General features: G+C 44.1%; 1 protein-coding gene across 2 annotated transcripts in view; it reads left to right on the plus strand.

Annotated features, from left to right (window-relative positions):
- LOC143805755 (sodium- and chloride-dependent neutral and basic amino acid transporter B(0+)-like) overlaps positions 1–14,513 on the plus strand; it is a 70,326-nt gene that overhangs the window by 29,180 nt on the left and 26,633 nt on the right. For both annotated transcript variants that reach the window (XM_077285373.1, XM_077285374.1), the window contains exons 5-6: positions 2,328–2,489; positions 13,983–14,118. In XM_077285373.1, the coding sequence (XP_077141488.1) occupies positions 2,328–2,489; positions 13,983–14,118 (298 nt within the window). The remainder of the gene's footprint in view (positions 1–2,327; positions 2,490–13,982; positions 14,119–14,513) is intronic.

Raw genomic sequence — 14,513 nt, forward strand, 5'->3', positions numbered from 1 at the left:
GGTCCCCATCTGCCAGGTGGGTCACCTCACTTTTGATACTATTGGACTCATAGCATTATGTCATGTCCTGTTGTTAGACGTATATACGTCTTATCATGTGGAGGTGCCTATTATATGCAGATGCTGATTGGCACTCACTCCAATAGTTAAATCTCTTGTTGTTTTATTGTAATCTAGCGAACTATTAAACAACAGCAAAACCAAAGTGGGCCCAGAGGGGTATTTTTCAAACTTCCCTCATAATTATATGACCGACATGATGTATATGCCGTTATTAAATATAAGTATGTAGGCACATCCACATGGTAAGACATATATACATCTAACAACAGGACATGACATAATGCTATGAGTCCAATAGTATAAAAAGTGAGGTGACCCACCTGGTAGATGGGGACCACCAATCACATTTGAAAATAGTTTGAGAAAATTGGACCCTAAAATAAAAATCAGAGTGGGTACTTACCCTGCCCAGGACCAGCACTGGCATCTGTCTCTGCTCAGAGTTTTTGCTGCAGTGGTAACGCCACGTCGACAGCGTGCATCACTGCTGCAGCCAATCACTGAGCTCAGCAGGTCGGGAGCTAGCGCTGGATTTAGGGAGGATGAGTACTACTCCTGAATTTGGAAAACCCCTTTAGTATATTGTTTATATAGGTGGAATTACAGTTTTTATTTTTTTCAAATATCCCCCCCAAAAAAATTAAAAGATGCCAATGAAGACTAAAACTTGCCCAGAAAAAAGCATGCCATCATACAACTTTGCTGAAAGTAAAATATTAGAAAAATTATAGCTGCTGAATAAAAAATGAAAATAAAAAATAAATAGTTTATGAATGGGAAATTAAAAAAAATTGGGCTTAAAATATTATAGCTAGAAAGATCCGATTCCACTTTTGGGGTACCCTCTGCGGCTACGCATTATATAGTTGTATCACATTGATAATCATTGCATTATGTATAAAAGATCTTCTCTTTACTCCTCACCTAATATTCTCTGCACACAACAACTTCAGTCCTTGTTATTACATCAATGGAATTTTTTATGAAAATTGTCGTATCGGTGTCTTGATGAGAACAATGGAGGATATTGACATTTCCCTTTAATTATTTGCTGTGTGAGTTATTTCTCGCTTCCTTGGTTTTTATTTTGAATAGAAGCATGAGGAAGTTGGCACAAACATGGTGGCACTGCCCATGGGCTTAATTTCTATAGTCACAATAATCCACTGAGCGCACAAAGCCGTTTCACAACTTGGGAAATAGTCTACAGATTAACCTTGAGGTTTAGCATTATGATGAATAATAAGGAAAGATTTCGTTCAATCATTGGGCTTCACTATCTACTCCAAGATCAGGCTGAGGGAAGCACCAGAAAAACAGAACTTCAAGTGAGGCTCCACCTTGTAGAGATCATTGGAATTGCTACTTATACAATGTTGGGTTGAAATAGCTTTTTTTTGTAATGAGGCATAATTATTTGGACAATAAAAAAGTTAAGTGTTATTTGCAACATTAAAAGGTATCACCTATTTAAAAGTTGTACCTTATTTAAAAAGGTTGTCCACTACTTTTTCATTGATGACCTATCCTAAGGTCATCAATGTCTGAACGGTTGGGGTCCGACATCCGGCACCCCCACAGATCAACTGTTATCGGTGTTGGTGGAAGTACTCACTTGCGGAGTTGATCGTCTTCTGACAGTGGCCGAGGCTTGGTACTACACATCCACCTCCTATTCAAATCAATAAGAAGCTGGTGTGTATTACCCTGCCACTGTCACTACCAGAAAACGGCCAGCTGAGCCAGTGAGTACTTCTGGCAGGCGCCCGCTGCCGCCGACACCGATAACAGTTGATCTTGGGGGTGCCGGGTCTCGTACCCTAACCGATCAGACATTTATGACCTTTCCTAAGGATAGGTCATCAATGAAAAAGTAGTGGACAACTTCTTTAATGTTGACAATTTGCAGTAATAAATTGCCGATTATTTAGGGGTTTCACTGCTCGAATGCCCACCCATAATAAGAATCAGGCTCTGAAATGATCATGTCGGAATAAAGCTGGCTATTTCCAGCTTTCCCATAGATGAGTAGAGACAAACATCACATCCACAGCTCCATTCTGCAGGATATCCACTAATCTTGTGTTAAATTTTAATTTTGCTAATTACTTAATTATATCAGAGTTCTATAGCAGTCAAAAGTGTAAATATAACAAAGTTTGGCAAAAAGTGATCTTGTACTAGCACCAAAAAATGACAGCAATATAATTTGCTTTTGTGCATTAGATTAGACAGGGACAATTTAATTTTTTTTTTTTTTCCAGGTGTCGGCATTATGATGGTGTGCATTACAACATTGGTATCGATATACTACAATGTGATCATTGCGTACTCTTTGTATTACATGTTTGCTTCCTTTCAAAGCGTTCTGCCCTGGTCAGATTGCTTCAGCTGGTCTGACGAAAAGTGCAGTAAGACGATACGCGGTAAGTGGCTAAACTGCTAATACCGTTTTGTTTTTAACGATATTATGTATAATACATTGTTGCATGATAACATTTTTCAAACTAATTATTGATGAACTTGAAAGGCACATATTCGCCAATCTTTCCTTTTTTGTAATATGATAGCAAGCGATACTTTTCCCATCTCCATAAATGTTGGATAGTGTTTTTAGATACAAGCAATTTTTCAATTTACAGCTTACTAAATTTTTCTGCCGGTTTTTAGTTATGAACACGTTTTTCTTTTCAGCTTGTTGCCTTGTAGACCGGCCATGTAGACCGGCCATGTAGGCCGGCCAATGCTGCTAAACAGCAGAACATGTGCAGCGCTTACACGCTTTTTTCCATTACAAAAGGTTGTTCCTTTTCGGGAAAATTTTCAGCCCCAACTGCAGTTTATTTAAAAATAACAAACCGGCTATACCCCCCTTTCCCAGGTCCACTGGTGAGTCTTTGTCACTGCTCCCGGTGTCTGACATTGGATGCTGTGCTGACATTACATCAAAAACTTGGCCAATTAAGGAGTTTACACTGGCAGAGGCGCTGAGCTCAATTACTGCGGCATTGTGGACAAATCATCAGCACCACCGCCAATGTCCTTAACAGCGGTGCCAAACATTATATGAAAGCAATCTGTTGTGAATTAGACTTTTTTGGCTCCCTCTTGTGGTCACTAGTGGTATGACTCTGAGATTGTCTTTTCCTAGTTTGGCACCCACCTGGGTCGTTAGTCCAGGGGTGTTGCTATATGAACTTCCTGAATTCTTAGTCTGGTGCCTGGCATCGTTGTAATCAGTCCTTTCTGTTTGCTCCTGTCTGCTGGTCCTGGTTCATGCAAAATTAAGCTAAGTCCTGCTTCCTTGTTTTTTGGTTATTTGTATTGCTCTTATTTTTTGTCCAGCTTGTACTAAATGTGATTCCTGATTTTTCTGGAAGCTCTAGGGGGCTGGTATTCTCCCCCCGGGCCGTTAGACGGTTCGGGGGTTCTTGAATATCCAGCGTGGATATTTTTAATAGGGTTTTTGCTGACCGTATAAGTCATCTTACTATATTCCGCTATTAGTCAGTGGGCCTCTCTTTGCTAAATTCCTAGTTCATACTTACGTTTGTCTTTTCTTCTTACCTCAACGTTATTATTTGTTGGGGGCTTGTATCCAACTTTTGGGGTCTTTTCTCTGGAGGCAAGAAAGGTCTATCTTTTCCCTTCTAGGGTTAGTTAGTTCTCCGGCTGGCGCGAGACGTCTAGAACCAACGTAGGCACGTTCCCCGGCTGCTGCTATTTGTGGTGCTAGGATTAGCTATATGGTCAGCCCAGTTACCACTGCCCTATGAGCTGGTTTTTTGTGTTTGCAGACTTGATATTTATTGCAGAGACCCTGTGCCATTGGGGTCATAACAGTATGCCAGGCCTAAGTTGAATGTTTAATGCATTGCAGAAGTGGGATAATAAGAAAGGAAATTCTGAGGTTTTTTTTTTTTCTTTTCCTCTCTTTCTTCCTCCCCTTTACCTCTGAGTGGCTTAAGCTTGCTGCAGACATGAATGTCCAGACTCTAATTACAAGTGTGGATCAGCTTGCTGCTCGTGTGCAGGGCATACAAGATTTTGTTACCAGTAGTCCTATGTCTGAACCTAAAATACCTATTCCTGAACTGTTCTCTGGAGATCGATTTAAGTTTAGGAATTTCAGGAATAATTGTAAATTGTTTCTTTCTCTGAGACCCCGTTACTCTGGAGACTCAGCTCAGCAAGTTAAAATTGTTATCTCTTTCTTGCGGGGTGACCCTCAGGATTGGGCTTTCTCGCTAGCGCCAGGAGATCCGGCATTGGCGAATATTGATGCGTTTTTTCTGGCGCTCGGATTGCTTTACGAGGAACCCAATCTTGAAATTCAGGCAGAAAAAGCCTTGCTGGCTATTTCTCAGGGCCAGGATGAAGCTGAAGTGTATTGCCAAAAATTTCGGAAATGGTCCGTGCTTACTCAGTGGAATGAGTGTGCTCTGGCCGCAAATTTCAGAAATGGCCTTTCTGAAGCCATTAAGAATGTGATGGTGGGTTTCTCCATTCCTACAAGTCTGAATGATTCCATGGCGCTGGCTATTCAAATTGACCGGCGTTTGCGGGAGCGCAAAACTGCTAATCCTCTGGTGGTGTTGTCTGAACAAACACCTGATTTAATGCAATGTGATAGAATTCAGACTAGAAATGAACGGAAAAATCATAGACGGCAGAATGGGTTGTGTTTTTACTGTGGTGATTCTACACATGTTATATCAGCATGCTCTAAACGCCTTACAAGGGTTGTTAGCCCTGTCGCCATTGGTAATTTGCAACCTAAATTTATTTTGTCTGTGACTTTAATTTGCTCATTGTCTTCCTACCCTGTTATGGCGTTTGTGGATTCAGGCGCTGCCCTGAGTCTTATGGATCTGTCATTTGCTAAGCGCTGTGGTTTTGTTCTTGAGCCATTGGTAAATCCTATCCCTCTTAGAGGTATTGATGCTACGCCATTGGCGGAAAATAAACCGCAGTTTTGGACGCAGGTAACCATGTGCATGACTCCTGAACATCGGGAGGTGATTCGTTTTCTTGTTCTGCATAAAATGCATGATTTGGTCGTTTTGGGTCTGCCATGGTTACAGACCCATAATCCAGTCTTGGATTGGAAGGCAATGTCTGTGTCAAGTTGGGGCTGTCAGGGAATTCATGGTGATTCCCCACCGGTGTCTATTGCTTCCTCTACTCCTTCGGAAGTTCCTGAGTATTTGTCTGATTATCAGGATGTATTCAGCGAGTCCAGGTCCAGTGCTCTTCCTCCTCATAGGGACTGTGACTGCGCTATAGATTTGATTCCGGGTAGTAAATTTCCTAAGGGAAGATTATTTAATCTGTCTGTACCTGAGCATACCGCAATGCGTTCGTATATCAAGGAATCTCTGGAGAAGGGGCATATCCATCCATCCTCTTCCCCTCTTGGTGCGGGATTCTTTTTTGTGGCCAAGAAGGACGGATCTTTGAGACCTTGTATTGACTATCGGCTTCTGAATAAAATCACTGTTAAATTTCAGTATCCTTTGCCTTTGTTGTCGGACTTGTTTGCCCGGATTAAAGGTGCCAAGTGGTTCACCAAGATAGATCTTCGTGGTGCGTACAACCTTGTGTGCATTAAGCAAGGAGATGAATGGAAAACTGCATTTAATACGCCCGAAGGTCATTTTGAGTACTTGGTGATGCCTTTTGGGCTCTCTAATGCTCCTTCAGTGTTTCAGTCCTTTATGCATGATATTTTCCGGAAGTATCTGGATAAATTTATGATTGTTTATCTGGATGATATTCTGGTTTTTTCTGATGATTGGGACTCGCATGTAGAGCAGGTCAGGATGGTGTTTCAGGTTTTGCGTGAGAATGCTTTGTTTGTTAAGGGCTCAAAGTGTCTCTTTGGAGTACAGAAGGTTCCCTTTCTGGGTTTTATTTTCTCCCCTTCTGCGGTGGAGATGGACCCAGTCAAGGTCCGAGCTATTCATGATTGGACTCAACCCACGTCAGTTAAGAGTCTTCAGAAGTTCTTGGGCTTTGCTAACTTCTACCGTCGTTTTATCGCTAATTTTTCTAGCGTTGTTAAACCTTTGACGGATATGACCAAGAAAGGTTCTGATGTTGCTAACTGGGCTCCTGCAGCCGTGGAGGCTTTCCAAGAGTTGAAGCGCCGGTTTACTTCAGCGCCTGTTTTGTGCCAGCCTGATGTCTCACTTCCCTTTCAGGTTGAGGTGGATGCTTCTGAGATTGGGGCAGGGGCCGTTTTGTCGCAGAGAGGCCCTGGTTGCTCTGTAATGAGACCATGTGCTTTTTTCTCTAGGAAGTTTTCGCCTGCTGAGCGGAATTATGATGTTGGCAATCGGGAGTTGCTGGCCATGAAGTGGGCATTTGAGGAGTGGCGTCATTGGCTCGAGGGTGCTAAGCATCGTGTGGTGGTCTTGACTGATCACAAAAATCTGATGTATCTCGAGTCTGCTAAACGCCTGAATCCTAGACAGGCCCGCTGGTCATTGTTTTTCTCCCGTTTTGACTTTGTGGTCTCGTATTTACCAGGTTCAAAGAATGTGAAGGCCGATGCTCTTTCAAGGAGCTTTGTGCCTGACTCTCCTGGAGTCGCAGAACCAGTTGGTATTCTTAAAGAGGGAGTAATCTTGTCAGCCATTTCTCCGGATTTGCGACGTGTGTTGCAGAGATTTCAGGCTGGTAGACCTGACTCTTGTCCACCTGACAGACTGTTTGTTCCTGTTAAATGGACCAGCAGAGTCATTTCCGAGGTTCATTCCTCGGTGTTGGCAGGGCATCCGGGAATTTTTGCCACCAGAGATTTGGTGGCTAGGTCCTTTTGGTGGCCTTCCTTGTCGCGGGATGTGCGGTCATTTGTGCAGTCCTGTGGGACTTGTGCTCGAGCTAAGCCTTGCTGTTCTCGTGCCAGCGGGTTGCTCTTGCCCTTGCCTGTCCCAAAGAGGCCTTGGACACACATTTCCATGGATTTCATTTCAGATCTTCCGGTGTCTCAGGGCTTGTCTGTCATCTGGGTGGTATGTGATCGCTTTTCCAAGATGGTCCATTTGGTATCTTTGCCTAAGCTGCCTTCCTCTTCCGATCTGGTTCCTTTGTTCTTTCAGAATGTGGTTCGTTTACACGGCATTCCTGAGAATATCGTGTCTGACAGAGGATCCCAGTTTGTTTCCAGGTTCTGGCGATCCTTTTGTGCTAAGATGGGCATTGATTTGTCGTTTTCGTCTGCCTTTCATCCTCAGACTAATGGACAAACGGAGCGAACTAATCAAACTTTGGAGGCTTATTTGAGGTGTTTTGTTTCTGCGGATCAGGATGATTGGGTGACCTTCTTGCCGTTGGCTGAGTTTGCCCTTAATAATCGGGCTAGTTCCGCTACTTTGGTCTCGCCATTTTTCTGCAACTCTGGTTTCCATCCTCGTTTTTCCTCAGGACATGTGAAGCCTTCTGACTGTCCTGGGGTAGATTCTGTGGTGGATAGGTTGCAGCAGATTTGGAATCATGTGGTGGACAACTTGAAGTTGTCACAGGAGAAGGCTCAGCGTTTTGCCAACCGCCGCCGCGGTGTGGGTCCCCGACTTCGTGTTGGGGATTTGGTGTGGCTGTCTTCTCGATTTGTTCCTATGAAGGTCTCCTCTCCTAAATTCAAGCCTCGCTTCATCGGTCCTTACAAGATATTGGAAATCCTTAATCCTGTGTCCTTTCGCTTGGATCTTCTGGTGTCGTTTGCCATTCACAACGTGTTCCATAGGTCTTTGTTGCGGCGGTACGTTGTACCTGTGGTTCCTTCTGTTGAGCCTCCTGCTCCGGTGTTGGTTGAGGGCGAGTTGGAGTATGTGGTGGAGAAAATCTTGGATTCTCGTCTCTCCAGACGGAGGCTTCAGTATCTGGTCAAGTGGAAGGGCTATGGTCAGGAGGATAATTCCTGGGCGGTTGCCTCTGATGTGCATGCGGCCGATTTAGTTCGTGCCTTTCACGCTGCTCATCCTGATCGCCCTGGTGGTCTTGGTGAGGGTTCAGTGACCCCTCCTTAAAGGGGGGGTACTGTTGTGAATTAGACTTTTTTGGCTCCCTCTTGTGGTCACTAGTGGTATGACTCTGAGATTGTCTTTTCCTAGTTTGGCACCCACCTGGGTCGTTAGTCCAGGGGTGTTGCTATATGAACTTCCTGAATTCTTAGTCTGGTGCCTGGCATTGTTGTAATCAGTCCTTTCTGTTTGCTCCTGTCTGCTGGTCCTGGTTCATGCAAAATTAAGCTAAGTCCTGCTTCCTTGTTTTTTGGTTATTTGTATTGCTCTTATTTTTTGTCCAGCTTGTACTAAATGTGATTCCTGATTTTTCTGGAAGCTCTAGGGGGCTGGTATTCTCCCCCCGGGCCGTTAGACGGTTCGGGGGTTCTTGAATATCCAGCGTGGATATTTTTAATAGGGTTTTTGCTGACCGTATAAGTCATCTTACTATATTCCGCTATTAGTCAGTGGGCCTCTCTTTGCTAAATTCCTAGTTCATACTTACGTTTGTCTTTTCTTCTTACCTCAACGTTATTATTTGTTGGGGGCTTGTATCCAACTTTTGGGGTCTTTTCTCTGGAGGCAAGAAAGGTCTATCTTTTCCCTTCTAGGGTTAGTTAGTTCTCCGGCTGGCGCGAGACGTCTAGAACCAACGTAGGCACGTTCCCCGGCTGCTGCTATTTGTGCTGCTAGGATTAGCTATACGGTCAGCCCAGTTACCACTGTCCTATGAGCTGTTTTTTTGTGTTTGCAGACTTGATATTTATTGCAGAGACCCTCTGCCATTGGGGTCATAACAGCAATCCACCCCTTTAAGCTTTTAACCACAGTTTTGAAGCTGGACAAGATCCCTGGAGCTCATTGTTACCTCCTAATCCTGGGCGGCTTCAGCGGCATGCTTACAAGCTGGAAAGCAGCGGTGGTCGGTCTCCTAGACAACAAGGTGTAAACAAAAGAAAAGTGTCAATATATCAAGAACAGCTGCAAATTGTAATAAGCAGTAAATTGCAAAAGTGTTTGTTCTATCTGACAATATCCACATAGTGAGCCCTCACGGGTAGGGTACTCTCTCCTCCTGTACCAGTCGGTCACTTGAATTGTTTAAGATCACTGTACTTGTTATTTATTATGTATACCCACATATTATATCCATGTATTCCTCACATCTAAAGCGCCATGGCGCTATATTAACAAATAATATTAATATGAAGATGGGAATAACCCTTTAACAATAAAATATAGCTTTTTTTATTTAAAAGTTTAAAGAAGTTGTCCTCTACTTGGACAACTTTTTCTCATACCCTTCACTTAGCCCCCATAAAACAAAACCTTATAATCACCTCCTGTGCCGGCACCATTCCAGCAGTGTCGGCACTTGCTCTCCCTGGGGCTCTCATGCGGTGTTCTGACACGTGACATTGGCACCCAATCAGCGCTGGTGTCACTGTCCCCAACTTCAGACAAATTGAACAGAAAGAGGAAGCCAGGGATCAGCTGCAACACCACACGAGAGCCCCGGGAAAGCGAGTGCTGACACCGCAGGAACGGCGCCAGCACGAGAGGTGAGTAAAAGTTTTATTATTTTATAGGGGGAGATGCTTACTTGCCTAGGCCTCAGAACAAATGCATTATCAGGATGCAGTGGACCCATGTGGTTAAGATGGTGGCTACACAGGTGCAGAAATACCAATAAGGCAGCCACTCACAACCTACCAAATTAATGGAGGGGGTGGCTGCTTGGCATATGACTGCACATTAGAGACTTGTATGTGGCAATGTTCACACAATGGGAATGCACAGCATCCAGGTTAACAGCCTATTAGTGATGCCCTTCTACTAGCTCAGGCGGGCTGCCCAGAGCTATTAAGATGCATCCCATGTGAACAGACCACAGTTTACAAGACAGAGTGGGCCCAACTGCACCCCGAAAAAATGCAAAAGACACATATAAAAAAATATGTGAGGTATTAGTTTATATTCTGGCCAAAATATGTAAGCTCGTAACCCAACGTCAAGGGTCCCCACGCTTACGAGTCCTACTCTCAACAATGCTAGCACACAAAAAAATGCTAGCATTGTTGAGAGTAGGACTCGTAAGCATGGGGACCCTTGACGTTGGGTTACGAGCTTACATATTTTGGCCAGAATATAAACTAATACCTCACATATTTTTTTATATGTGTTTTTTGCATTTTTTCGGGGTGCAGTTGGGCCCACTCTGTCTTGTAAACTGTGGTGTCTGTTCACATGGGATGCATCTTAATAGCGCTGGGCAGCCCGCCTGAGCTAATAGAAGGGCATCACTAATAGGCTGTTAACCTGGATGCTGTGCATTCCCATTGTGTGAACAGTGCCACATACAAGTCTCTAATGTGCAGTCATGTGCCAAGCAGCCACCCGCTCCCTTAATTTGGTAGGTTGTGAGTGGCTGTGTAATAATTATAGGGGATAACTCAGGAGACTCTTTGCGTGGAACAAGATAACTACAGGACACAGTTTTATAAGTGGTAAAGCCTATATTATCACACGGTGATTCAAACAGGTGCAGAGAGAAACTCAAGTCCACAACACTTGGTGCAAAAAATAAATGCAGCTTAGCAGTCTATAGGAAACTTCAGAGAAACAAGCAATCAAGCAGAAAGTCTATGAAATACAGTTATACTTGAGGAAACTTGACACAAATAAATCCTTGACTTAGTCCAGGCACAGATAGATAGGCTTATTAGGCAGTTCAAATCATATCTTAGCTCAACCAGGGAGGCCTGGTTAATAGTCTCAGGTTATTGCAGCAGCAGCAGCTTACATGTCCAGCAAATGCAGATGAAGTAAACACGAGCAGCAGATGAAGGAGGATTACTGGAGACTTGTGTATGCAGCAAAAACTCAGAGCAGAGTAGCAGGATCACCACACAGGTTCACAGGAGCAGGTGTGTAGCCAGGGAGTAATCAGAGGTCAGGAGCTGGATGCAAGGCAGAATAATCTAGCACAGACTGAAGGCTGGGGTGGAGTTTTATAGCAGGAAGAAAAGTTCACATGAGACCAAAGACGCCATGTTGGAAAAGGGCAGTGATGCACAAAAGGTAAAAAATGTTCAGAGTCCTGACAGGCTGCCTTATTGGTATTTCTGCACCTGTGTAGCCGCCATCTTAACCACATGGGTCCACTGCATACTGATAATGCATTTGTTCTGAGACCTAGGCAGGTAAGCATGTCTGCCCTTTTTTTGCTGTTTTTTGGAATTTTTGGAGGATCTTTGAATCCTTTTTGTGCTAGCATTATTTTATAGGGGGCCAAACATTTTGATCAAGAAGGGGTTGTCCTAGTAGTGGATGGACAACCCCTTCAAGTCTAAAAGTGAACCATCCGTGTACAAGTACTATAGGATCCTCAACTAGGTGCAGACTCTGACACAATAATTGGTCTTAGAGGTCGGGCAGAAAGGTGATATAATGGATTATCAATAATACATCTAAAATACATAAAATGGGTAGGGAAAATACAGAGCGCCACAAAAATGGATACAGAATTATCTTCAAATGTCCCCATGATATGCCGTTTAAATCCAGACACAATGATAAGGACAATCCCACTCTAGAACCTACAGTACTGGTCCCTAACACACGACACATCGATGATGTGGAAGAAGGTTCTGTGGTCAAATTAAACCAAAATAGAACTTTTTGTGCTAAATGCAAAATGCTGTGTGTGGCAGAGAACTAACACTGCACATCACCCTGAAAACACCATCCCCACCATAAACATGGTGGTGGCAGCATCATGCTGTGGGGAGACTTTACATCAGCAGGGACAGGGAAGCTGGTCAGAGTTGATGGGAAGAAGGATTGCGCTAAATACAGGGCAAACCTGCTAGAGGCTGCAAAAGACGCGAGACTGGGGTGTAGATTCACCTTCCAGCAAGACAACAACCCTAAACATACTGACAGAGCTACAATGGAGGGTTTAGATCAAAACAGATTAATGTGTGTGAACGGCTCAGTCACAGTCCAGACCTAAATCTCATTGAAAATATGAGTCATGACTTGAATATTTCTGTTCACAAACTCCTCCATCCAATTTCACTGAGCTAAAGTTATTTTTGCAAAGAAAAATGGTGGAAAGTTTCAGCCTCTGGATGTGGATCGCCCCCACGTTAAGGGCAATGGGGTACTCTGCACCGGGTCCTTCGGCTCGGGGGATGTCACGGTGGCCTGACCCGGTCAGTGGCCCTTTGAGGGGTGTCCAATTAAAGGTGTAGTTTGTATAGTGTTTGTGACGCCACCTGTGGTACTCGGTCAGGGTGACCGACGCTGCTTAGGGGTCCGCTGGGGTGATGTTATGGCTGCTAGATAGTATACCTTCCCACAGGTGAAGTGTATCCCCAGGGCTTCCCAGAAGTGTAGATGGTAATGGTGGACGATGTGAGGCGCAGGGAATAACGAGGACACAAGGTTGCAGTCTCTTTACCTTTTACTGGAAGCTTCAGCATCCATACGGACCACAGGGTAGGCAGAGTCCGGCCGGTCCGAAGGCAAATCCAGAGTCCCCCTTATCCAGGTGGAAATCAGTAGCCTTCCTCTAGCGCCTGTGTGTTGTAGTCCCTCCCTGCTGAGCAACTCGGTAAGGTCCTCACAACTTTCGTGGATGTTTCTGATGTCTTCTCTCTGTCCCCCAGATGATATGGATAGGACAAACCAGTATGACTGGGATGGCCTGAGGCTTGTTTATAGGGACCCTAGAAACACCCCTACCCCCACAATTTGCCACCGTGTCTTCTTAGGTATTAAGGTCGGGCAGCCAACTTGGAATTGACTGTCCTGCCGGTCTCTGAAGTAATGCATAGAGTCAATTACTCCCTCGGTGTTCTGACCACCGGCTACGCACCTCAGAAGGAGGCTGCCTATCTCAGGGCAGAACTCCCCCCGGTGTTTTCTCCTTGTGCTGTGACTTCGTTTCTTACTCTCTACAACACAGTTCTCTTTGTGTCCTTTCTTAGGAGGCTGCCGCACGTGGGGCAGGTGCAGCTCCGTAGCTTTCTATCCCGCTAGGCCTCTGTCAGGATCCCACCCCTGGCAGGGACCCTCTGTCTGCAGCTCAGATGTTCCTCCTTTTCCCCCTGTCTGCCTGACAGGTCCTCTCTGGTTCAAACCCAGGCAGCGACTCTCTAACTTTCTATCCAAACCACCAGTTTTACCCTTCTGTGAGGAGTGCCCTACTAGATAGGAGCATAGCTCCCCCTGGTGGATTGGAGTGTGAAGTGTGGTGTATGTTTGGTGATACCTGGAAGGATGAACTCCTTTATTACCTTCAGACGTAATATCACTCCCCCTGATGGAAGAATAATATTACTGCAGCAACCAGAACTCTGGAGCACTGTTGATGCGCAAAGCTGGTAGAGACATAGCCCAAAAGACTTGTAGCAGTATTTTTAATTGACAGGTGGTCCTACAAAGTATTGAATACTCAGGAGGATGAATATAAATGCACATCACAATTTTCAGATCCATAAATGTTTAAAAAAAGCATGCAATATTTCCATTACACTTCACAAATAATGGCTACTTTCTGTTGGTATATCATGTAAAATCCCTAAGAAAAACATTTGTTTGTGGATGTAGCATGAAAAAATGTGGAAAATTTAATCGGGTATAAATACTTTTTCTAGGCACTGCATTTTGTACTCTGTTTGCCTCAGTGATGTCAATGAGTCTGTAGGCGAAACATCTGATTACTGGATTTTGGGTATTCAGATGGAAACCCCAAATGAAGAGCTGAGCAGGAGCCCAGACATAGTGTGAAACAGCCGCAGGAGTAATTTCCCTGTAGGATGACCCTACGGTCCTGCACATCTGACTAACATGCATATCTACAAATTATCACCATCCAAAATGATTAAAGTGTTTGTCTCACTTTAGGCATCTGCAATGTGACCTTACCTAATAATCAGACAGTGACAGGAAATCTGACTTGGGTGAAAGACAATAATCACACGTGTGATGCAAACACCACTATGCTGGATGACGTGGACCTGCCAAGCAAACAGTACTGGGAGTAAGTGAAACTTTATTTTATGTTTGCTTATGGTCCATCATGATCATCTTACTATGTTACACTCATTTGTCTTAGTTGTATGCCCCATAGTCATAGCTCTTTATCTGAAATTTGGCCAATCCAGGTTGTCAGTGGAGCTAAAATGATGAGAATTATAGGCCCATGAAAAGCTTTGATTTAGTAGCACCAAAGTTTACATCAGATTATAGATCATTGTGGTTTGGTCCCGATGAAGAGGTTTGAAAACCTTGAAACGCATTGACATAATAAACTGCATTAATGCTTCACCTTTGTGTGTGATTGTATCTCGGCAGCGCAGATTCTGAACCACCGTATTCCTCATTTATTACATTATATCTAACCAAGGTCATAGACAAATCCAAGCAAACAAAACA

The sequence above is a fragment of the Ranitomeya variabilis genome, chromosome 2 (assembly GCF_051348905.1).
Source record: "Ranitomeya variabilis isolate aRanVar5 chromosome 2, aRanVar5.hap1, whole genome shotgun sequence".
Taxonomy (NCBI): Eukaryota; Metazoa; Chordata; class Amphibia; order Anura; family Dendrobatidae; genus Ranitomeya; species Ranitomeya variabilis.